Here is a 23,128-nt window from a genome sequence, read left to right on the forward strand (position 1 = left end):
ATTAATATTTATAATCATAAATATAATAAGCAAAAAAAATTTTGAAAAAAAAAGTTTGAAGGTCAATAACAAATTATTATAACTTAATATTTATATTAAGTATAATTGCGTAGGCAGTATTATTCTTAATAAGAGAAGATGACAAAAAAGTTCACACAGGTCCTACTTAATTAATTACAAATTAATTGTACCTAATTATTGCAACAAGCAGCGGATATAACAAATTTAAAACTTTTAAAATTATTTTCAACATTTGTAATATTGTAATATCGGTTAAAAAAAGTGCCAATTACTCAATTACAACTAACAATGAAAATTATAACAATATTATGGTTAATTCTTGTTTATAATATTAGTCGAGTGTTTTCTTCGATTGTAGAAATTGATAAGATCGTTAAATTTTACACTCTTCAATCAGATGTTCAGTTAAGTGATATTTGTAGAAAACAAAGTGATATATTTTACAAAAATTTGATAGCTGGTGAATCGAATGAAAATGAATGGGCTAAAGAAAGTGAGTTATTTAGAATGTTAATTTCATGACTTGTATTTATGTTAAAATCACGACTTCTTCAAGTGATGGACGCTTCATCTAAAATTCAAGCTGGAATTTATTTTGGAAATATAGCTGATTTAGGATCATTTGATGAATGTTTACGAATTCGTAATGAAGAAGAAAAAATTAAAGGAAAATATTGTCTAGCAAAATTAGACATACCAATGCTGCATAACGGATCTAATGATAATGAGGAGGTATAACTTTAATAATATTTCTTCAATTCAGCGTTTTTGGGAAAAATAACCAAAGTAAAAGATTTTTATAGACAGAAGTCCTGTTAGAGGGCCAAAATATTAACGTAAAAGTTGTTATATTCGGAAAAGGACATCTCACTGAGGTCTAGAAGTTAATCTACCTGTTAGAGAGCCGAAAAATCAGAGGAAAGGTTTTAATTAGAAAGATTTTGCATTTTTTATCAAACATTAAACTAGTTGAAACTAGAAAGCGATCAATTTTTCAAAATGGCAATGGATCTTTTTGTTTAATATGGGTCTCAAAAATCAAAAAGAATCTTTCTTCAAGCCCAAAAACAATCCAAAATATTCGAAGTAAAATGCGAAACTGAGAGCCTAACTTGCCAAACTAACTGTTTTCTAGCTGGCATCTAGATTTCTATAGAACGATAAATTAATTACCATTAACATAGAATCGAAGACCTAAAAAATTTAGTAGGTAGAAACTATTTAGGTGGATGTTTTATTGAAATAAAATTTTTTTAGACTGATTCACATTCAACGTATGATCATAAAATGCGCTGGTCAATTTGTGTTCCCGATGGCTGTACAGCTGAAGATGTAGAAGCACATTTAAACAGCTACGATCAAAATTTAAATTTTACGCTTAAAGAAGATCAGTGCCAGACAATCGAATCCCAACTAAAACTCAATTCTAGTGATTGGATCATTATGTACGTTATTTTCGATAATATAAGATTATCGTTTCAATTAATTAATTTGTTTCATTTTTAGAGGAATTTTAATAGGCTTAGCCTGTGTAATTCTTTTGAGTACAATTTACGACATTTTTCTTCACTATATCACAAAAGGTAAAATTTAAGAGAAATTCCAATCATTTGGTTTACGAAATTCTGAAACAAGATGGAATTAAGAAAAGGTTTAGTTTGAAAATCATAGCAAAATCGTTTAAGGATAGGAAGTTTACATCCTTAAAAGATACTTTTTAGAATTCCAAACACCTTCATTCGAAGCATCGATAAAAGCGAGCTTAACCCTCTCATAAATTACTGATATTTACCTCTGCGGATATTAGCTTCTTTTTTGTTTCAGAATTTCTACAAATGTTTGGACTAATTTTACCAAACTCTTTAAAAAATAGCTTATATTAATAAAAAAAAAACTTTTTTATAGATCCGGTACATCCCCTAACTGTTGCATTTTCATGGTTCACCAATTTCAAAAAATTAACTCAAATAAATAATAATTCTGATGTATTACCTTGTTTAAACGGAATTCGAGTGCTCAGTATGTTTTGGATTATTCACAGTCATGAAATTTTATATGCGTCAGAAAGTCCTATGATTAATATGAAAGAAGCGAAAGAAATTGTATGTATTTATTTTGAAACATAATGGAATTTTCACAAGAGATTTCATTGAATTTTTTCATGGGAAGTTTTTAGTATTTTTTAACCTTCCCGTCAAGTATTTTTTTTGTTCTACCTTTCTAGAGGTTTTCACTGGGTATTAAGAGAGTAATTAGGGTATAAAGTCTCGAGAACAGAAAAAATCCAATACACGATAATATTTTTCAAAATACAGCCTATATAACACTTTCGGATCCGTAATTTTGAATTCGAAAACCTAAAACCAATAATATTTTTTAAACTATTGCCCCAATCAAATTTTTAAGTGGATTTTCATAATTTATGGATCAAAATGGTCTAAAAACATAGTTTTCATTACAATTGGCAAATAAAAATATTTTGCCGAATTTTTCGATTTTTCTTAAGGGGTACCCCTTCAAAAAAATCGAAAAAATCGACAAATATTTTTTGTAACTGAATTTCGTGAAAATCATTTTTCAAGCTAATTTGGACCCAAGGAAAACGAAAATCTAGTTCAAATTAATGCCAAATTTGTAGTTTTGAAAATACAGCCTATATAACACTTTCGGATCCGTAATTTTGAATTCGAAAACCTAAAGCACAGAAATATTTCAAAACCTTGGCTTGAGCAGACTATTCGTATTTATCTCACTTCTGGAGGGCCAATATCTTTTCCCTAATTGGAATTTTAGTCTTGGTTCAAATCTGCTGATGCATCAAATTTGCGAATGAATTAAATACTGTATTTGTCGATTTCGATATTCATTTATGTTGTATGATTTTAGTGGCTTACCCACATATGGTCTTTGTTCACACTCTCAAGTAGTGTGGCCACAGATACATTCCTTTTCTTAAGTGGCTTACTTATAATGTATGGATTTCTTAAATCACGAGCTAAGAAAATCCCTTTTAACATTCCCATATTTCACATGCATCGATATCTTAGGTAAAAAATACCAATTCAACTATTAAGGTACCTGTGGTAAACAAAGGCCCACATTTGAAATTTCGAGGCAAAAAAAATGTCATCGCAGCTTACGGTCACATGCATTTATTTTTTTGAATCAGAGTCTTATTATAACACCGCGATAAAATTAGACCCAAAGAAAGGGTTTTTAAAAATTCAAATATTTCTAAAAGTTTTAACTTTGGTAAGCTATTGTTTTCTTTACACTACAGCAAAATGTACAAACTATGCAGGAAAGTTTATTTTCTACTCTGGTGGGCCTTAAATTCCGCAGGTACCTTCTTTATTTTATTGTTTAGTATCACTCAAGACCTTTGTTGATTAAATTTTCAGATTAACACCATCCTATGCAGCTCTAATAATATTATATTTAACATTGTACATGAAACTTGGTAGCGGTCCAATTTGGGAAACATGTAATCAACGATTACAAGACAATTGTAAAGAATTTTGGTGGACTAGTTTGTTATATATTCAGAATTTTGTAAATGCTGACCGAGTTGTGAGTTTCAAAACTGATATTAAAAATAGTATAGCTGGTTCAAATGGATTTAGAAACAAATAGACCGAAAATATTTCTGTAATAGTGACCCATTTTTTAACGCAAGGGATAAAAACTTCAGAATCCAACCAACTTTTCTATAGTCGACAAACTCAACCCAACCAACTCGTAATTGCAACAATACTCCGTTTCAATAAAATTTTCGGTCTATTTTTTCCGATTGCCGATTAAAATACCTTCCCAATTTGTATTTTTGACACGAATATTTTTGGTGAATTAATTTTATATTTTAGTGTGCAGATCAATCTTGGTATTTATTCGTCGATATGCAGTTATACATATTGTCTCCATTAATATTAATACCTATTGATAAATGGCCTAAAATCGCACCATATTTATTTGGAAGTCTTGTAGCGGCATTTACAATAATTCCTACAACAGTTGCATGGTATTATGACATACAAGTAATTTCGTAAGTAATTTATAAAAACCATAGTTCGCAACCCTTATCGATTGTTCATATAAGACCGACCCAGATATTATATATGCATTGAATGATCGTTTCAAGCTTTGGGTGTCAGATACTGGCCAACTTAAGTATACTTTCCGATGCTCGGCCAAGTCCGGGTATGGTATCACTTTAGTTTATATCTTGGTCGCCTGTCGTAACATTAAAAAAAAAAACATAAATTTGTATTAACAACAAGGCTTCAATAAGGGCTATAATACTAAAGCAGCGCTTAAATGCTTCAGCTCGATCTTACTCATCTCATTAGTGGCACAGGAGCATTACAGACAATTTTAAATGATTTGTATAAAGCTTCCGAATACAATAATCATTAGGCATCCGGGAGTTCCGTTTTTCGAATCGCAAGATGTGTATGGGCTGGAAAACGTCAATTTCAACGTGGCATTTCCTAGTTGATTATGAAATATATGCTTATTTGTTAATTCTTACTTAAATGTTTACTTTCTCACCCTACAAAGAAGCAAGGTTGGGGTGAAGTTTTAGTAGGTTGCAGTTCAACAATATTTACAAACAAATTATTTATACATAAAACTTTTTCAGAACAAATAGGGTAATCAATGATTGGAATAAAATATATTATGGTCAAGTACATACCAGAGGTGGACCCTGGATGATTGGTTTAGTATTGGGCTATATTTTGTTTCAAACGAAACATAAAAAAATTCGAATAAATAAGGTAAAACAATCACTTAGCTAAAGCTGCCATCTCTCTGGATTTAATATAGTCTTCGGTTTTCATTATTTATCTCCGGTTTCCGAATCAAAACATACATTTTTCGCATTTAAATGGAAAAATTAAAAATACTAAAAACTTCAAATCGGAGGCTTCGATTTGAAAAAGACTCATGCTGACAGCCTTAACATTTATTATACTCTGGAAAAAATACAAATAACTATTGAGTTTTAGATTTTGGCGGCATTTTTGTGGCTATTCACAGTGTTAGCCATCTTATATATAATTTTTGGAATATATCCCAAATTCGATTTCCAATATAGCAAACTATATAGTATCATTTACATTGGATTCCATAGAAATGTATGGGCTTTGGGCTTATGTTGGATAGTTTTTGCTTGTGTACATGGCTACGGAGGTAGGGATGCATGATTTTGCTTTATACCATTAATTATTTTAAGTACAATTTTTAATTAATGTAAATTTTTTTTCAAATCAGGTCCAGTTAATTGGTTTTTATCATTATCAGTATTTCAATTCCTTGCGAAAATTACCTATGCTACGTATATATTAAGTGAAGGTTTTCAAAATTATAATCGTGGAATTTTACGAGTACCAGTTGTTTTTAAAAATTTTTATTTTGTGAGTATAATAAAAACTTTTCAACTTATAAAAGGCAATCTTTTTTTAAGAAACTTGGCTTTAGACACAGCGTTGTAGTAAGGACCGTTTCTGGCACATGTTTTTTATACAGGAATGCTTGGTTTACCATACCCTATTAATTCCTTAAATATTGACCATTTATTCTAGTACACCCGATATAATTTCAACCTTTCATATCGTTTATTAAAATAAAATTGAAATTAAAATTAAAATCGGCCAAGAAATACGTATGATTTAAATATTTTAAACTACTAATTCGACAGAGAGATCCGACAGATGCTGTGACGTCATATACTACCACATCTAAATTCTGTTTTGCTAGAGATATAAATAAATCTTTGATGGCTTTTATCTTGTTTTTTTTTTATTTATTTATTCAAGTATTTTTATTTATTTTTTATTACAGTTAAAATCGTTCTTTAGCACCACATGTTTCTGTACTGTGTTATCCATAATCTGGGTACTCTGTTTTGAAGCTCCATTTGGTATCATTGATGGAGTGATCATAAAAGCAGGTAAATATGTTCATACGATAGATAGGGAGGGAGGGGGGGGGGTTCGTGGTCAATTAACTTCCACGGAAACGAGCTTTTTCGATGTATTTTCGAAAAGCGAAAGCGGGCGAATACTATTAGTAATATAATACAATACATCATACATTTAAAAAATTTCACAAAGAAAAATATTTTGTTTCAGTTTCAAATATAGCGAGGAAAGAAAATGTCAAGAGAGAAAAAGTAAAACAAGATACTTAATATAACGACAAGAACATATATATGTAAGGACATGAAACCTCTTATGCCGAGCTTTAAGCAACCGTGACTGAATTCACGGCGCCTAGAATATCTGGGCGAGGTCTACTCATCGGTCGTTGTGTACTTTGAACTAAGCATCAGGCTGTCTAAGTGATTGAAAACAAAAGACAAACAATTAAAAACAAAAGACAGCCTGATGCTCAGTACAAAGTACGCAACGACCGAGGACTGGACCTCCTCGCACTATTGGCGCCTTTTTCTTCCTGCTACCCTTTCTCCATTCAAGTTTCATGTCCTTAAATATATAAAATGTTCTTGGCTGACGGTTAAATAAAAGTCGTTCTAGTAATTTAAAAAAAAAATTAATTAATTTTAATTACCTGTTACTTCTAATCGACTTGGTTCAGCCATTCAAAACAATGTATTATTCTACTTTCGTTTTTTCCTTTGTTTTTTTTTCCACAAAAATTAAAACCAAATAAATTCTCACAAAACAGTCTTAAAATTTAATAATTGTAACAAAATCTTCTATAATCACATATTTCCATATCAAATAAATAAAACTAATATTTTTTAACCGGTGCGCGGTGTTTTGATCCAATAGCAAATAAATCGATCATATCAATATACTTTTTTCTAATAAGGCACTTATTGATGATGTCGTCTATCCACACTTTTTCTTATCGCAGTTGTTGCCGCATTCACGACCGGATGGTAATATTATGTTTGCACAAATATGATTAATATATTTTTTTATTTATTTATATAAATAGAAATCGTTTCTAAGTATGGTATTCTTATTTTACATGTTTAAATTCGTTATGCGATGACGTCAGATTTTTATTGTATGGTTTTGGATTAAAAAAACCATACGGTACGTGTTTTATGTTGTTGTTGCGTTTGATTTGAATACCGCAAAAGTATATGAAGTCAAATCATCTGAAACAGAAAATTTTATTGTACAAGGTCATTAAAAATTATATATATTACTTTACTTTGTACTGATAAGCTTTATAAATTATCCCTATACTATTATAAATGTGAAAGTAAGATTGTTTGTTTGTAAGTAACGCTTTCATACAAAAACTACTGAATTCATACATCAGAATAACACATGAGCTTAATTTTATAAAGATGTATTAAAAAAAATAATTAAATTTATTATTTGACATTTCACTGTGCCATCTATGAACATCATTGTGAAGCATAAATTAAAGTATTCTGTAAAAATGGTGAACGAGATACAATTTATGGCCATCTGCTCAACCAGGATTTTCTGTTAAACACTATGCATTATGACTATTTTACATCTAAAAAACAATTGAAAACTGTATATATACTTTTATCTATGTAAAACAATCTCTATCCTTATTTCGAGTGTGGAAAGGTGGAGGCTAGAACGCGATGGTGTATAGTTTTAGAACCAGCGAAGCGTGCGGGTATCATACTATTTGTAATATAAAAATTAAATTGTTGTAAAAGTATTCTAGGGGTATTAGTTATATAATTGAAGGTCATAGTTTCTTATCTTAAGGTTGTTCGATTAGTACCTACTGAAATGATAAAAAACCTTCCGTCCTTAGCTAAAAGACACAATACAAGTTGCTTTAATTTTCACAATTTAAACTCCCAAGCTTAATCATTTTTCTTTTTTTAGAGATTGTAATGTGCAATGAAGATAACCAACGTTCTAACTGCTTTAAGAACATTCATTCACCAACCTGTTTGCTATGTGCGTTCATAGGGAAACAGTATGTAAATTTTAAATTAATAGAAATTTTAAATTTTTTTTGAAATTCATTATAAAATTTAAATAATAATTAAGTGGTAAAAATTTCAAGTATAGTTATCAATATTATTATTGAGAAATATCGATTTATATTTCCCAATTAGTCCCATCCTGCTTTTTGTCTCTTTTTAAACTTAAAATTCAACGAAATTGATTCGATAAAAGTTGTATTTTTATTTTCTTAAATCACTGAAAATCATAGGTCTCAATATACGTACTTAAAGGTGAAATTGCCCGGCAAAGTGTGTAGGTAATTGCTTGATAAAAATAAAAACATTGTTAGCAATGATGGTATTTCTAAAATACGCCACTGATAGTTATACGCCGTAATTAAATAAAAATATAATATGCAAATTTCTAAACAAGGAAGGTAATAAAAAATATTCAACATGAATTTTTACTTAACAAAAAACTACACAATTATAAAAATAATATACAAAAAAAAAACAATTACACAACAATTACCATTCTTTTTTTTTAATTAATTATTATATAAAAACAATTGTCTAAAAACCATTTTTAGTATGAAGTCAAATCGTTTAAAAAAATAAAACTTTTATATATTTAATAATAAAACAAATAAAAAACATTGCATTTTATTTAAAACAATTCTACAATTATTTATTACTAGCCAATGCCCGCAATAACAGAAAATAAAAAAGAATAGTCAGTCATGTGAAGTCGCGACGAAAGTAAATTAAAAAAATACTATAAAAATCATTTCAAATTTTATATCAAACTCCATCTATGAACAGTAATCAAAAGTTACCAAAGATTAGAATCACTTAGTTAATAGTAAATTGTACAGCTTTAATTATTATTACATAGGTGTCGTTTTTTCGACTGAAAATAGTTGTAGTTTCCTAGGTTACGTGTTCATAGCATGTTGCTGACGCAAAACCATAAGATTTTTATACCTCTCTCTAGTAATGACTGGAAATTCCAAAGTTCGCAGATTGGAAAACGCTCTATAATTTTATAATAATATAGATAGATTATTAAAATGATAGTGTATAGAAACTGTAGATTGTAGATAAATAGATATTGCAATGTAGATTAATAATTTTTAGAAAATCAACTTTTACTTGTAATTTAAATGAAGCGTAAAGATAACTGGATCAATGAATTCAAAATAAAATATTATTATAGCTCTAAGCAAATTTTATTGTATAGCAATATCAATAATCATTATATTTATGCATTTTATATTTATTATTTTATTTATATATGCATTATATACACTTATGTACATAAAATATTACACCATCTACAATCATCAATGCCAAACTTTATGTCAAATGCATTGACATTTTAGTATATAACATGTAACTCTAAAATCAATGGTCAAATATAGCACCACTGAAATATAACTCAAATTAATTTGATATATTCTGCTCTAGGAGGGAATTTAAAAGCACAATTACGAAATTTTTAACACTTAAGCTCAAGTTGGAGGGGTTTTAGAGATTCCTAAAGCTATTAAACCCGCGAAAAAAAGATATTTCGACATAAAAAAGAAGTAAGCTCAACATACAGACAAATTTTTAACTCTTTAACTTTATTTGGAGTAGCTATGAAGATGAGCAAAGCCTAAAAAACTGTTTCAAAAAAAAAAAAAGGAGGAAAGGCGAGTGGGAAGTTGAAAACTACAAAAATTCCTTTCTTGACACTAACTTAACTTAAATCCTCTATCTTAATTTCGAGATGTGGTGAAAGTACACCAAGACTTAAAACCGCAAAAAAGGAAGTTAAATTTTAGAGAGCCTGTACTTAATTTGGAGGGTCTATGGAGATGCAAAACGCATTAAAAACAGTAAAAGGTTCTGATTTTGTAAGATCCAGATCAAATTAACTAAATTACTCTTTACAGTAGATTCTCAAGAAATTTAAAAATAAAAGTTTGAACCAATAATTTATGACCAGTAGTGTACCTATATAAATTTATTTACGTAAATAAATAAAAATGTCTATTATACAGTTTTCTTTATCAGAATTTATAAATAAAAAGATTTTGTAGAGTCTATTGGTCTCTATATATAAAAATACAATGCAAAAATTGAATGTAGTCTTATTTCAAAAGTCATTGAAAAGATTACCAGTAATATTACCGGTGTGTTTTAATACAACCATTTTAATTAAAATTATCAAAATTAATTTAAATATTTAATTTAAAGAAAAAAAGGACCTTGAAACTATTTACCAAAAATCAAGTTTGTAAATATTTAAATTTTTGTTTAAATTCTAATCGAAAACAATGAATTTCCTCTGTTTTCTATAGGAGGTATACCTAATTTACAATTAATCATACTGTATATATTAATTTGAATGTTTAATCAAATAAGCAAATTTATTCAAAATAATAAGGAAAATTTATTCAAATCGAATGCATTTTGCAATAATACGTGTCGGATCTAAAAATAGAAATTACAACTTTATTAAGTAATCATTCATAGGCGGGAGGATAATAAACAAATTAACAAATAAATGTTAAGAAAAATTTTGAAAAATAAAACAAAACATAAACGGATTTTTCATAAATATCCCATAATGCAAAGTTAAGATATCTAGTTTATCATTTGTTTTTCATAAATACACACAAATTCTGTTGATGTTTCATGAAAAATATTGATTATTTCATTGTCAAATAGTTTAATAAAGTTTATAATAAAAATTTTAATACTTACCAAGAAAATATAGAATAATTTTTATTAATAACTTTTCAAGACAACAAATTTTGACACATCTCACACAAAACTTTGCAAGTAATTTTTTTGTTATCTCACATGTTGATTTGTGGGTCAGTACTGAAGCCCACTCTTCGTTCATGTATGTAATATTGACTCTGTTCTGATTACTACTGAATTTTATTTTTCAATCTCCTCCAACCAACTGTATAGTGTTTATAACTTACCTGTATAGGTATACAGAGCGTCCCAAAAGTGTATCCACTCCATATTTTTTTGTCTTTTTACAAAATTCAAAACAATTCAACCAGCCACCTATTGGAAGTATTTAAATTTTTGATTCTTGTGGTCCTTTCATTACTTATAGCGCTGACCGATGAAATCCGAAACGTTCCTAATCGTTGCAGTTAATCTCTGGAACACATAAAACTTATCCATTTGGCTCGCTTCAAGATTCGATGCATGCTACTTTTCGAAATTCTCTCGAAAGTCTTATGAGCCACTTATACCGACAAATTTTCAAAGAAATTGTTATAACCTTTCCGTGAGCCATGACTCTTTATCTGATGGGTTTGATGAATGGTCATGGTTTTTCAGAATGATTGTTTTGGGCCTTCTGGGTAGTTCCTTCTTCCTCAAACTTATCTTGTAAAACTTGCAAACGTCTAATTGATAGTCGCGTTGGTACAACTGTCTTTTGGACCCTTTTTTTGCACTTCGCTTGTGTTTTTAGTCTCCTAGTAACACTTTTTATGCCGTCACACCTCAAGACAGGAGTAATGGAATGGTAGTTATGAACTGTAAAGTTTGAAGATTGTGATAGTGTATGTGTGTTACCACCTTTTTGCTGATTATATTATCTCCTCAATTATTTTGAGAGGCTTAGTACAATTCATTCATGCATTGTACCAGCCTAGTACAAATATTTAAATGAATTTTTCTTTTGTAGGCGTGAATCGAATCCCCTACTCTAGGTATACCGTGTAAAGTAGAGATAGTATGCTTTAACCAAACGAGTCATTAGGGTTGGCTCGAGCTGTAAAAGATTGTACACATTTTTTTAGAACACTCTGTAGGTATTATTAGATGTACCATAATAGTTTAAAACTTTAAAACCTACTATAAAAGAATAGACCATTAGTCCCATCGTATTATGATTATTAAACAGTAATGCATGTATCATACGTTAGTACTTTGCCCCTATAACATAAAACCACCCACCCATTGTTTATTTGGTAATAAAACCACGATATTTTTTTGATTACAGAGTTTTTATAGTTTTTCTACGATCATTCACATATATTTTCACTTTTAGATCCACTTTTTTAATAAGAAACCTTAAGGAAAAGAGTTTTTTGAAAATATTTACTGTATTTTTTAAATTTTATTCAACGATGTCAACAAAATACTTTCAACAAATAAATTGTTTTTCTGTACTATAACGAACTGTAAGTTTATATCGGCGTTAGTTGAGTCCGAATTCACTTGTGCGAGTTGTAACTACTACTAGCGTATATTTAAAAAATATTATTCTGGAAACTTTTGACTTAACTAACAAAGATTACATGTATGATTTTTGTGTTAATCCGGACATTGTAACGTTGTACCCTTCGTAGAATCGATTACAATAAAACACCACTAGGTGAATCCTTTGAAAACTGCGATACTTTAGGTAGATTTAACACAAAGGTACATTATTAATTGTTCCATACAAAATCAATTTACAATATTAATTTCCAAATATATTTTATTTAATAAATAATTCATTAACTACTATTAGCACTGCATGCCGTTCACAATGACTGTCCATAGAGGGTTCTTTGTATAGACTGTTCATATTGATCTCTCCATATTGACTGATTTGTTATTTTACAGTATCCATAACTACACACTTGTACATAAAATCCGTTTCCACGGAAACTATGATCTACTTTTGTTATTCGCACACTCGCATAGGCACCTTAGATGGCAGGCTCAATCGTATCTTCTAGAAACGACCTTCTAAGCCACCCACTGTGGATCTTGCATCGTGAGGGACTTAAAATCGTTTCTTCAAGTCAAAAAACATGGGACATGATCTAAATATCTAATTAACCGCTTCATGACCACACAAGCCCAGTAATTGTATGTGTAAAAATAAATTTTATAAGAAAACTGAAGGTAAGGGAGTTAAATAACTTTATTATATGATATATAACAATAACAAAACATTCAATTTTACTGATGAATCCAATTTTGTAATCCTTAAAATAATTTCAATTAAATCATTTACTTCTCTATACTTATTTAATTAACGAACAATTCTTGTATATATCATGCGTTTGATTATACATTTGGGCTCGTACATCCTTGAATATGATAAGAGTTCTTACGTACATACAATGTGTATAAGAAAGATAAATTTTATGTTTGTATATTCTTTATTCGTTTGATAATAGATCTTGCTATTTTTGCTGACACACTGGCTTCTAAATACTTATATTTCAAGGGTCTTGGTGCAGACAAATCACCACGAAGTGAATTAATTCATGATGAGCATCATTCAAATCTCTTTGATATTGACCAATTATTTCTACAATATGATCCATTACGTAGTCTTGATTTTTATTTATTTTTTGATGTTCGATTTCTTTATACGTATATTTGTGGGTCTTGGTGCAGGTAAATCATCACGAAGTGAATTAATTCATGATGAGCGCCATCCAAATCTCTTTGATATTGACCAATTATTATTACAATATGATCCATCACGTATTCTTGTTTTTTAATTAATATTTTTTCTTGTTCGATTTCTTTCAAATAATCCATTTCATATGTAATATTATCTAAAATTTCATTTATTTTAAAACGTGTTTTCATTTTATCTTTGCTAATTTTCTTTTTGTTATCATAAGCATCTTGCTCACGTTTTGTATTCAAATCATCACCAAATTTAATGATCGTTTCTTTATCATTCGTTGACATCGTCTTATTGATTTCGTGAAAGAGTTCACCAATTATTGTTAATATTCTTCCAAAATAATACAAATCTTGTCCATCAAATAAAATTAATTCATCGGATTAGTTGTAATGTCATTTGTTGATATTTTCTGCCAAAACACTGAATGATGTTCGAATCCTGATGTATTCTTGGATCAAATTTAGTAGTTAATATCTCTATTTGTTTTTCTACATCAATATCTGAAGTCATTTCAATTTAATTCTCTTCGCACAATAAAACGTTTGCTACTTTCATTTGTAGGTTAATTAAATTAATCGTGTATTAATCCTTGCTTTTTCTTATCACTTAAGGTAGTATACCAGTATCGAAGCCGTACCCCTCTAGTCAAATCCAGCAATAGTTAATGAACAAGGACACAATGAAAACGGCCAAATACTTAAATAATTCCACTATCCAAATAATCCACAAAATGTTAATAAAGACAATCAATTGAGAATACACTCAAAGAAATTTAACGAATTTTAATGACATGCAAACGAATTTTGAAAGACGTATTGTTTATTTATTGAAAAATATATAAAATATTGTTTCCCCAACAACCATTGAAATGGATAAATTATTATCAAAACTAATAGATGACCCTACATGAATATAACATGTAGAGCCACCTGGAGAAAGGCACTTTCAGAGAACGAAAATAGTAAAAATTTTACAGGGAGTTGCAGATCTGTTTTAAATTAAAAACTACTAGCTGTGAACTACCCGCTTTGCTGGGCAACATCCCCACTTGCACCCCTCCCTCCACATTTCCTTGCGTGGGATAACAGTTTTGTAATGTACACGTCATGCTCTTTTATTTGATACCCCACTTAGGTATATTTGTAAAAATTCGATAATTCCTTCCTCCTTCCCACTTTCTCGCTACACCTTTCTACCCTCCGAAGGTTAAAAGTAGATAAAAACAATAGATCTTTGAAGCTGGTTGTATATCGTGTCAATATTTGAGCTTAATCGATGCACAACTTTTTTAGTTTTTGAAGCATATCCCTTTCAACCCCTATTTCAACCCCTTACTCTACTATAATATGGATGTATTATACATAAAAACCTTCCTCTTGAATCACTCTATCTATTAAAAAAAACCGCATCAAAATCCGTTGCGTAGTTTCAAAGATTTAAGCGTACAAAGGGACATAGGGAAGCGACTTTGTTTTATAATATGTAGTGATAATCTGTGACCCGGAGGATAGAAAATCTAATTTTTTTTCTCTTAACGTAGATAACTATGACATTTCGAATAATCTTTTAAAAAATCGTTATCTGGGGTGAACTCTCGACTGCCATACTACCTTTAACTAATAATAAGAAAAAACAAACAAATAAAATTTATCCGATTGTCAATGAAATATGGAAATAACAAATATTAACATAATTCAAATACATTAAAAAAATAATTTAAAATTATTAATTATGAAAAAAATTAAAATGAAATTTTAAAAATTTTCTATTTGAGGCAAAACATGAATTGAATTTTAGAATAAAAAGTTGGTAGTATTGAGAAGAGAAGGTAGTAATGTATTAACATCATTTTGACAAGTTGTATGATTTTGTAATTTGATTGTGAAAGTGGTATTTTAGAAATTCTTTTTTAAAAATGGTCCTGGAAAGTACTATGATATGGTAAATTTTTAAAAAACTATATATTAGTTTCAATATTCTTAATAACATATAATTTTTTTAATTTTTTATTTAAAAAAAATACATTCTTTATGCTGATAGACTTTTAACGATGACAAAGCATTTGTTATGTATATATGTAACCTAAAAAAAAATGTTTTTATATTCTAGCGTTGATAATAGCGATTATATGAGAAATGGTGATTTTTTACCCACAAGACTTCAAGCACAACAAGATGCAGTGAATTTAGTTTGTCATTCGAAAACCCGATCAAATCCTGAAAATAATGTTGGGTTATTAACATTAGCCAAGTAAGTGAAGTTCCTTGTCTTATAGATAAATTTGCGTCAAATGTTTTCCTAAACGCAAGAGAGATAAAATAAGGCCCTTTTATCGTAAATAATAGATATTTTAAGTATTTACTGTAATATTTATTTCTAGTGTGGAAGTTTTGGCCACCTTAACAAGTGATGTAGGACGTATTTTATCCAAATTGCACCAAGTCCAACCTGATGGCGATATTAATTTACATACCGGAATTCGTATTGCTCATGTAAGTATTAATAATTTAGGGCGATCATCTTGGCGCTTATATTTCGAAAAAAAGCTTATAAAAATGTCTGAACAAATAATTATTAATAATTAAAAATTGAGTCATTAACTTAAAAAAATTTATTTATTTTAGTTAGCTTTAAAACATCGTCAAGGAAAAAATCATAAAATGCGTATCGTTGTGTTTGTGGGTAGCCCAATAAATGTGGATGAAAAAGAATTAGTAAAATTAGCAAAACGTTTGAAAAAAGAAAAAGTCAATGTTGATATTATCAGTTTTGGTAAGTTTAAAAAACCTACAAGTTGGACTCTTTTGGAGTTCTATATCATAGCATTTTGAAAGGTAGAAAATGAAGCAGTCACAAAAACAGTCAAAAGACTGTGATATGGAACTCTAAAATAATAATAAATTTAAATTGATTTTGCATCTAAGTTTCAAAATTTTAAGTAGGGGAGGAGCAAAAAAATACTGAACTATTAACCGCATTTGTGAACACACTAAATGGTAAAGATGGTACTAGTAGTCATTTAGTCACAGTACCACCTGGTCCACATTTATCGGATGCCTTAATATCATCACCAATCATCCAAGGCGAAGATGGTACGGGTGGTGCAGGTCTTGGAACATCTGGCTTTGAATTTGGTGTTGATCCAAACGAAGATCCAGAATTAGCGTTAGCATTACGTGTATCGATGGAAGAACAACGTCAACGGCAAGAAGATGAGGCACGTCGTGCACAAGCTGCATCGGCTGCAACAGCTGATGGTGGCTCAGATGTTATGAAAACAGCGATTAAGGAGGAAACAGCCAGTGAAGAAGCAATGTTAGAGCGGGCTTTAGCTATGTCTATGGCACAAAATGATGCTGAAATGAAACCAGTTGGTGAAGCTGCAACAAAACCAGCTGCTGCCGCCGCTGCTGATGTTGATTTTGCGAATATGACTGAAGAAGAACAAATTGCTTTTGCTATGCAAATGTCTATGCAAGATGCACGTAAGTTTCTGATGCACGTAAGATAATAAAATTTAAGGAGAGATTATAAAACTGGCATTGTTCAAAAAACAAAAATACGTATCAAAAAAAGTCTCCCGAGTTATAAAACACTGCCTTTTTTTCCCTTTTCCTCATTAGACCTTATTTTTTTTATAAAAAGTTGTATTAATTTCTTCTTCCATTAAAAGTAAAATATAATTCGTTTTACCTTTCTTGTATTTTTGATTCAATTTAGAGAAATAGAATAAATTGTTAAAATATTGTTTTGATTGATTTTCACAGAAGAAATGTCGACTGAAACAAAGAAAGAACCAATGGAAGTAGATCAAATTGATGACTATTCAGAGGTTATGAATGACCCTGCATTTTTACAAAGTGTTTTGGAAAATTTACCAGGTTTGTAAAATCATATAATTAATTAGTAAGTATTTATCCAGAAAGATTTATGCGTACAAAAATGTTCATCATAATATTTGCTTTTTTGAAAGTGACTAACGAAATTATAAAATTACAAATACTTTAGAAATCGAACCTTGTGCCTCTCTTGCTTTCACTTCAATCTCATCAGAAAAATTTTAATTTTTTTTCACGCGGAATATCTGATTATTCATAACTTTTAGTATATTGTTCCTGACGAACTCTCAAAAGTTGGAATACCCAAATTTTTCCAAAGCGAAAACCTCCTTATTGTATTAGCTAAACCTTTTCATAAATCGAAAAGTACATTCCTCCCTAATTTTTATATAATAATAAATTACGTATAATTTTTAGGTGTTGATCCACAATCAGAAGCAATACGTCAAGCTGTTGGAAGTTTAAAAAAGGAAACACCTTCTAAAGATGGAGCTGCCTCTAAAGATACTAAAAGTACAAGTAGTAAAGATACTGAAGTAAAACCTAAAAAGAAAGAGGATGAAAAAAAATAGACACAACAATTGAACCGTATATTTATCAATATTTTTTTTTTTTAAATAATCAATTCATTATGTATAATTTAATATTATTAATAAATTGATAAATTTATTTCTTGTATTTGATTATGCTTTATATTCAAATTTAATAAAACTTAATTAAAAAATATTTATTTTGAGTAAAATTATTAATCCTAATGGTCCAAATTTGTTCAACCCTTTGTCCTTTTTTTTAACACTTATGAAAAATCATTATTTTTTCCAACGAACGAGTGAAAACAATCAATTGACCGTGTTCATAGAAAAGTTAAATTATTTTAAATTAACCAGTTTTGAATGCATTTACGTCCGTGTCTTTATAGTAAAGGATATCCGTGGCGGACGTGGCAATAGGTCAAGGTAAGTATTTTAAGTGGATTTTTATGTATTTTGGGACTTAAATTACGTTTAGACAATGGTTTTTTAGATCCAAATCCGATTTTGGGTATCGACTGTATGCGTACGCAAAAATTTTGGTTACCTTTATGTTCGGAATATATATGATAAAGAAGATCTAAAAAAACCCAGCTGATTTGACGACTAGATGAAAATCAGCCGTAAAATCTTTACATAAGCTTTCAGATGAAAATATTCAACCAATTGTTAAAAGTACCTCCTTTTTGTATTTTTTGAGAATTCGTTTTTAGGGCTCCATACATGAAGAGTAACCAACAGAACCTTGTTACTATTTACTAAGACTTCGCTGTCAGCGGGTTGTATCTTATAAACCGCAATAGTAAGACAGCCGAAATTTTGACTGAGTGTGTATTACTATTACCGCTATAGTAACAAATACTGTTGATGTAAAAATTAAATTATTAATATTAAAAAAAAACTTCTCTCAAAAATAGTACTTAAAACATTTTGTCTATTTTACATTGGCATAAAAATGGCGACCGATCTTACTCACATATATAGAGTTTTAACTCACCGGCTGTACCGAAGTTTCCATCGTGCACTCGTGCTAATGACAGATAAGTCATAAAAAACTTTCAAATTAAAATAACATTTCAAAACAGTTAACAGATTATAATATATTTGAAAAACATTAACATATCATTGAATACTATGGTAATTTGTCGATATTTTCAACAAGGTAATTGCCGTTTTGGTAATACCTGCAGGAATGAACATGCATACAACAGTCAATATAATTATCAAAGTACGTATAAAATTTATGTCAAAAAACCTTATTTTATATACTTGATTTTTGAGAGTTGATTTTTATACTTATAAAAAATGGATACAAAATTTTGCATAGGTTCTGCAGCCCCTGTTCGACAACCACAACAGAATGTGGTTACAAATAGTCCACAAAATGAAATTGCAATTCAAATACGTTCGATAATTACTGATATGAATGCCGCTGAACAGGGTAAACAATGGCTGTTATCGTGTTATGGACCGTTTAAGGGAAAAGCAAATTTTCCAACATTTGAAGATCATTCATTTGAAGAAATTCGATGGATGATATATAATGCACAAAAACAGGGAAATAGTGATGCAGTTGTAAGTAGCACGTTAATAAGATAACAATTTTAGTCTCCAATAAGGATTTATTAAATGTTAGCCAAAATATTATTCCATAAAGGCGATAAATTATTTTAAAATATTGTTTAAATAAATAGAAATAAGCCGGGGGCCCGTGACAATAAAAATGCACTTACACGGTTTTCCGATCGCAGGCGTTCCGAAGTTCTCATATCTCTTCCAAGGGCCTCTGTTCGCAAAGTTGTTGCGGCTATCACAGGACATTGGCTGGGCGGTAAGCATGCTGAACTCTTAGGCCTGGCAGTGTATCACGACTACTGCAGGAGCTGTCACAGTGGTGACGAGGAGGAGACAATGTCCCATCTTCTTTGTCACTGCCCAGCTTTTGTCATGAGGAGATGGAGTTACTTGACTTTTGAGTTTCAAGCATATGTCAACTTAAAAAAGACACCCTGTATCTGGTTTTTGACTAAACTATAGCAACGAATTTTAATTTCAGATTCAACTATATACACAAATGGTACAAGAAGCTAAACGAAAATTTACATATTATCAAACACCAACACGCGAATTAATCGACACCATAAAAAATTTATACAGCACAACAGATACCGCTAAAACTACCCCACCAAATTTTGGAAATAATACACCAGTAATAAATCAAGCAAATAATGCACCCACACAAAATTTTACTAACACGAATTCGATATTTAATCAAGCAAATTCACAAACAATCCAACCAAATCGTAATCAATCGATATTTGGTGGAGCAAATCAACAACAATCGAATAATGTTTTCAGCGGAGCTATTAATCAATCATTTCCATATAATTCTCAAACAAATAATGTCTTCCAAACAGCAACGAATCAATCCAATAGTATATTTAATACGAATACTCAAAATACAACATCCACAAATAACGTTTTTGGACAAGCTAATCCAAAACCTGAAAACACAAATGTGTTTGGAACGGCGAGTAATGCGTTCGGATCAACAAATAATGGAACTACAAATGTATTTGGTTCATCAAATGGTGGTACAATCAGTAATGGAACAACAAATGTTTTTGGAGCAACTAATAATGGTAATAGCTCATTTTGCTCTTTTCTTGATTCATAAAACTTAGAAAAATTGTTGAATTTATTTTAAAACGTTTCTCATTTAATTTCAATTAATTTTATAGCCAGTAATGCAACGACAAATATGTTTGGATCAACAACTAGTGGCTCAGCCAATAATGGAACAACGAATGTATTTGGATCCACAAATAGTGGAACATCAAATAATGGATCAACAAATGTATTTGGATCCACAAATAGTGGAACATCAAATAATGGAACAACAAATGTATTTGGATCCACAAATAGTGGAACATCAAGTAATGGAACAACAAATGTATTTGGAGCAACAAATAGCCCGTTAGCACAAAATACAAATATATTTAGCTCAAATACACCACTTGCTCAAAATACGAATGTTTTCGGTGGTAATCAACCAGCTAATAGTCCTTTAGCAAATAATGTTTTTGGATCAAATCAATTTAACACATTTCAATCACAACAAAACAGTGTTTTCGCTCAAAATCCAACAAAAAACGATAATATTTTTGTTAACAGTTCAATGGCACCATTACAAAATGTATTTAGTACACAAAATGTTGTGGATAATTCAAAACAATTGGTAAATCCTTTTATCAGCAATCAACCATCATCAGTGTTTGGTAATGGTGTAAATTCTACGAATTCGCAAATAAAACAAGAAAGTTCTGATAATGTTCAAATTTATTCGAAAATTGAAGATCTATCAGAAACAGATATAAAAGCATTTCAAAGTGAACGTTTTGAATTTGGATGTATACCCATTTTACCCCCACCATCATCTCTTTGTTATGCATCATAAATTCATAAGTTAGCGAGGGTTTATTTGGAATTCTAATTAGCAAAATCTATTTCGCTAGTTTCCGTAGATATCTTATTTCGTTGCTCGTTTGTCTCTGTTTATAGGCTTAGAGCCAGTGCACATTTTAGTTACTCATTTTATTAAGCTCCGAAATTTCAGGAATTGCTGTCAAGATTATAACGGAAGAGTTCTCCTTTAGATCACTCGAAAAATTTTAACCACGACCTTGATAATAATCTCAAGATTGGTTGTCAAATTGTATACCAGCTCTAGACCTATTATATTCCGTTTGATTTTATTGAACATGTTAATGTTTCTTTCAAATATTCCTAAAGGACGCAGAAATTTTCATTGACAGACCGATTTAGATCGTAAGATAGTGACAAATTTGCATGTTTCATTTTTTCGTTTCCGTCTTTTAGGGGACTGAAAAGTATTTCGATTTTAACTAAAAAGTAGTGAAATTTGCAAGTGAACTGTGTGGAAAACAAAAAAAATTCGTTAACCATTTTTAGGTCCTTGATATTATTTAGGCACCTTAGGTTAATATTTTTTGGGGGCCTTATGGTATCCATTTGCATACTTTAGTTTGGCAGAACACTTTCCAATGCTTATTCTATCGTAAAATGCATTCAGTAAACATGATTAAGCTGACAAAATCGTATCTGTTTAGAAAAAAGGATGATGTAAATATTGTTTTGATTATTTATAAATTAATGTAAATATTGTTTTTATTTAATAACGAAATTGCTTTTAAATATTGATCTGAAACTTTGAATTTTTTTTGTTAATAACGTAGATAACTTTTTTAATGATATAGATTATAGAATGAAAATGATTGGCATTTGATTTTAGGAATAAAGGCTAGTTTCCATTCAAAATATTCAAAATAATTTTATAAAATAAAACAAAAAAAAAAATTTATTTTTTTAAATAAAATCTTATAGAAAATTAATATTTGTGTCTTTATTACGAATGTCCAATCTTTGTTAATGGATTAAGAGGTGACTTTATCTTTGCCATTTATAACAAGCCGTGGGTAGGTCCGTTACGATTCTTGAGGTCCACACGAATAACTTTCCAACATAATAAATAGTTATAAAAAAAAAATTCGACCGGCTTAAAACGACTGGACTGAATGTAAAAATTATTTTGGGATCATAATGCCATTACTTAGCTTCGATTGACACCTCAACAAAGTCGATAACGATAAGATCATATTCCCGTTAATACGTTTTGATTGACACCTTGAATTGATCGAATTTTGTTTTATACGTAATTTGTATAGCACATCTGTAATACAATTGCCTATAAATAAAAATAAACTGAATTACTATTGATATTATATATTATTCTCTAGCCTGTGTTTAGCCAAGGGTATCGCACTGCAGAAGGGTATAGCATAGAATGATAATTACAAGGATATTATGATTAAAAAATTGTTTAAAAAAAAATTAAATTAATCAATTTTTTAATTAATCATGAATAATTTTGATTAATATTAATAATTAATTTTCGTTACTGTAAAGCAAAGATTTTATAAATAAATATTAAAAAAACGAAAAACCTTGATTATGACTACTGTATTTTTATACCATGTGTATATGAAATATATTAAGGTATACTAAGTTTAGTCTCAAATTTGTAAAAATATTGATGCTAAGAACAAAATTTTGCTATGAGTGTTCATAAAATCGCCTAATTAGTCCATTTTCGATCTCCGTTCGTCTGTCTGTGGACACGATAACTTAAAAACGAAAAGAGATATCAACCTAACATTTTTATAGAGTGCTCAGGACGTAAAAAGTGAGATTGAGCTTGTAAATGTGCAACATAGGTGAATTGGGTCTTGGGTCCGTGTAGGACTCATTTTGTAAGCCGTTAGAGTTATAACAAAATTTTAAAAGTAAATCAGTACTATATGGGAACATCAGTCAT

The 23,128-nt window shown here is 29.7% G+C and overlaps 3 protein-coding genes across 4 annotated transcripts; all 3 read left to right on the top strand.

Moving 5' to 3' along the window:
- Positions 1-321: 321 nt before the first annotated feature.
- On the top strand, positions 322-6,654 carry LOC123301540 (nose resistant to fluoxetine protein 6-like). The gene is made up of 13 exons (XM_044884315.1): positions 322-514; positions 578-753; positions 1,279-1,466; positions 1,528-1,604; positions 1,927-2,123; positions 2,908-3,068; positions 3,423-3,591; positions 3,885-4,063; positions 4,661-4,796; positions 5,028-5,211; positions 5,293-5,435; positions 5,863-5,971; positions 6,153-6,654. Coding segments are annotated over exons 1-13 (1,779 nt in total). The 5' UTR covers positions 322-513; the 3' UTR covers positions 6,212-6,654.
- An 8,534-nt stretch (positions 6,655-15,188) lies between these two features.
- LOC123301542 (26S proteasome non-ATPase regulatory subunit 4) lies at positions 15,189-17,808 on the top strand. 2 transcript variants are annotated; one of them, XM_044884317.1, is made up of 7 exons: positions 15,189-15,305; positions 15,474-15,614; positions 15,745-15,856; positions 15,989-16,136; positions 16,304-16,849; positions 17,132-17,245; positions 17,621-17,808. In XM_044884317.1, the coding sequence occupies exons 1-7, from the start codon at positions 15,280-15,282 to the stop codon at positions 17,773-17,775; spliced, it is 1,242 nt and encodes a 413-aa protein (XP_044740252.1). In that variant the 5' UTR covers positions 15,189-15,279; the 3' UTR covers positions 17,776-17,808. The 2 variants fall into 2 exon arrangements, with proteins under 2 accessions (XP_044740252.1, XP_044740254.1); XM_044884319.1 differs by having other exon boundaries at positions 16,307-16,849.
- Positions 17,809-18,741: 933 nt separating this feature from the next.
- LOC123301541 (nucleoporin NUP100/NSP100-like) lies at positions 18,742-21,846 on the top strand. Its single transcript, XM_044884316.1, has 4 exons — positions 18,742-18,961; positions 19,061-19,308; positions 19,790-20,375; positions 20,475-21,846. The coding sequence occupies exons 1-4, from the start codon at positions 18,868-18,870 to the stop codon at positions 21,188-21,190; spliced, it is 1,644 nt and encodes a 547-aa protein (XP_044740251.1). The 5' UTR covers positions 18,742-18,867; the 3' UTR covers positions 21,191-21,846.
- Positions 21,847-23,128: the final 1,282 nt, after the last annotated feature.

Source organism: Chrysoperla carnea, chromosome 5 (assembly GCF_905475395.1).
Source record: "Chrysoperla carnea chromosome 5, inChrCarn1.1, whole genome shotgun sequence".
NCBI classification, from domain to species: Eukaryota; Metazoa; Arthropoda; class Insecta; order Neuroptera; family Chrysopidae; genus Chrysoperla; species Chrysoperla carnea.

What these genes read in the sequence shown, in the direction of transcription:
- LOC123301540 (XM_044884315.1), top strand. An exon ending in TTGTAAATGCTGACCGAGTT is followed by an intron (nt 3,592 to 3,884) that starts GTGAGTTTCAAA and finishes TTTATATTTTAG; the next exon opens with TGTGCAGATCAATCTTGGTA. An exon ending in TGGAGTGATCATAAAAGCAG is followed by an intron (nt 5,972 to 6,152) that starts GTAAATATGTTC and finishes ATTTTGTTTCAG; the next exon opens with TTTCAAATATAGCGAGGAAA.
- LOC123301542 (XM_044884317.1), top strand. Translation starts at nt 15,280, where the DNA reads ATGGTCCTGGAAAGTACTATGATATG. An exon ending in CTGGAAAGTACTATGATATG is followed by an intron (nt 15,306 to 15,473) that starts GTAAATTTTTAA and finishes TTTATATTCTAG; the next exon opens with CGTTGATAATAGCGATTATA. An exon ending in TGTTTTGGAAAATTTACCAG is followed by an intron (nt 17,246 to 17,620) that starts GTTTGTAAAATC and finishes TATAATTTTTAG; the next exon opens with GTGTTGATCCACAATCAGAA.
- LOC123301541 (XM_044884316.1), top strand. Translation starts at nt 18,868, where the DNA reads ATGGTAATTTGTCGATATTTTCAACAAGGTAATTGCCGTTTTGGTAAT. An exon ending in CAGTCAATATAATTATCAAA is followed by an intron (nt 18,962 to 19,060) that starts GTACGTATAAAA and finishes AATTTTGCATAG; the next exon opens with GTTCTGCAGCCCCTGTTCGA. An exon ending in AGGGAAATAGTGATGCAGTT is followed by an intron (nt 19,309 to 19,789) that starts GTAAGTAGCACG and finishes TTTTAATTTCAG; the next exon opens with ATTCAACTATATACACAAAT.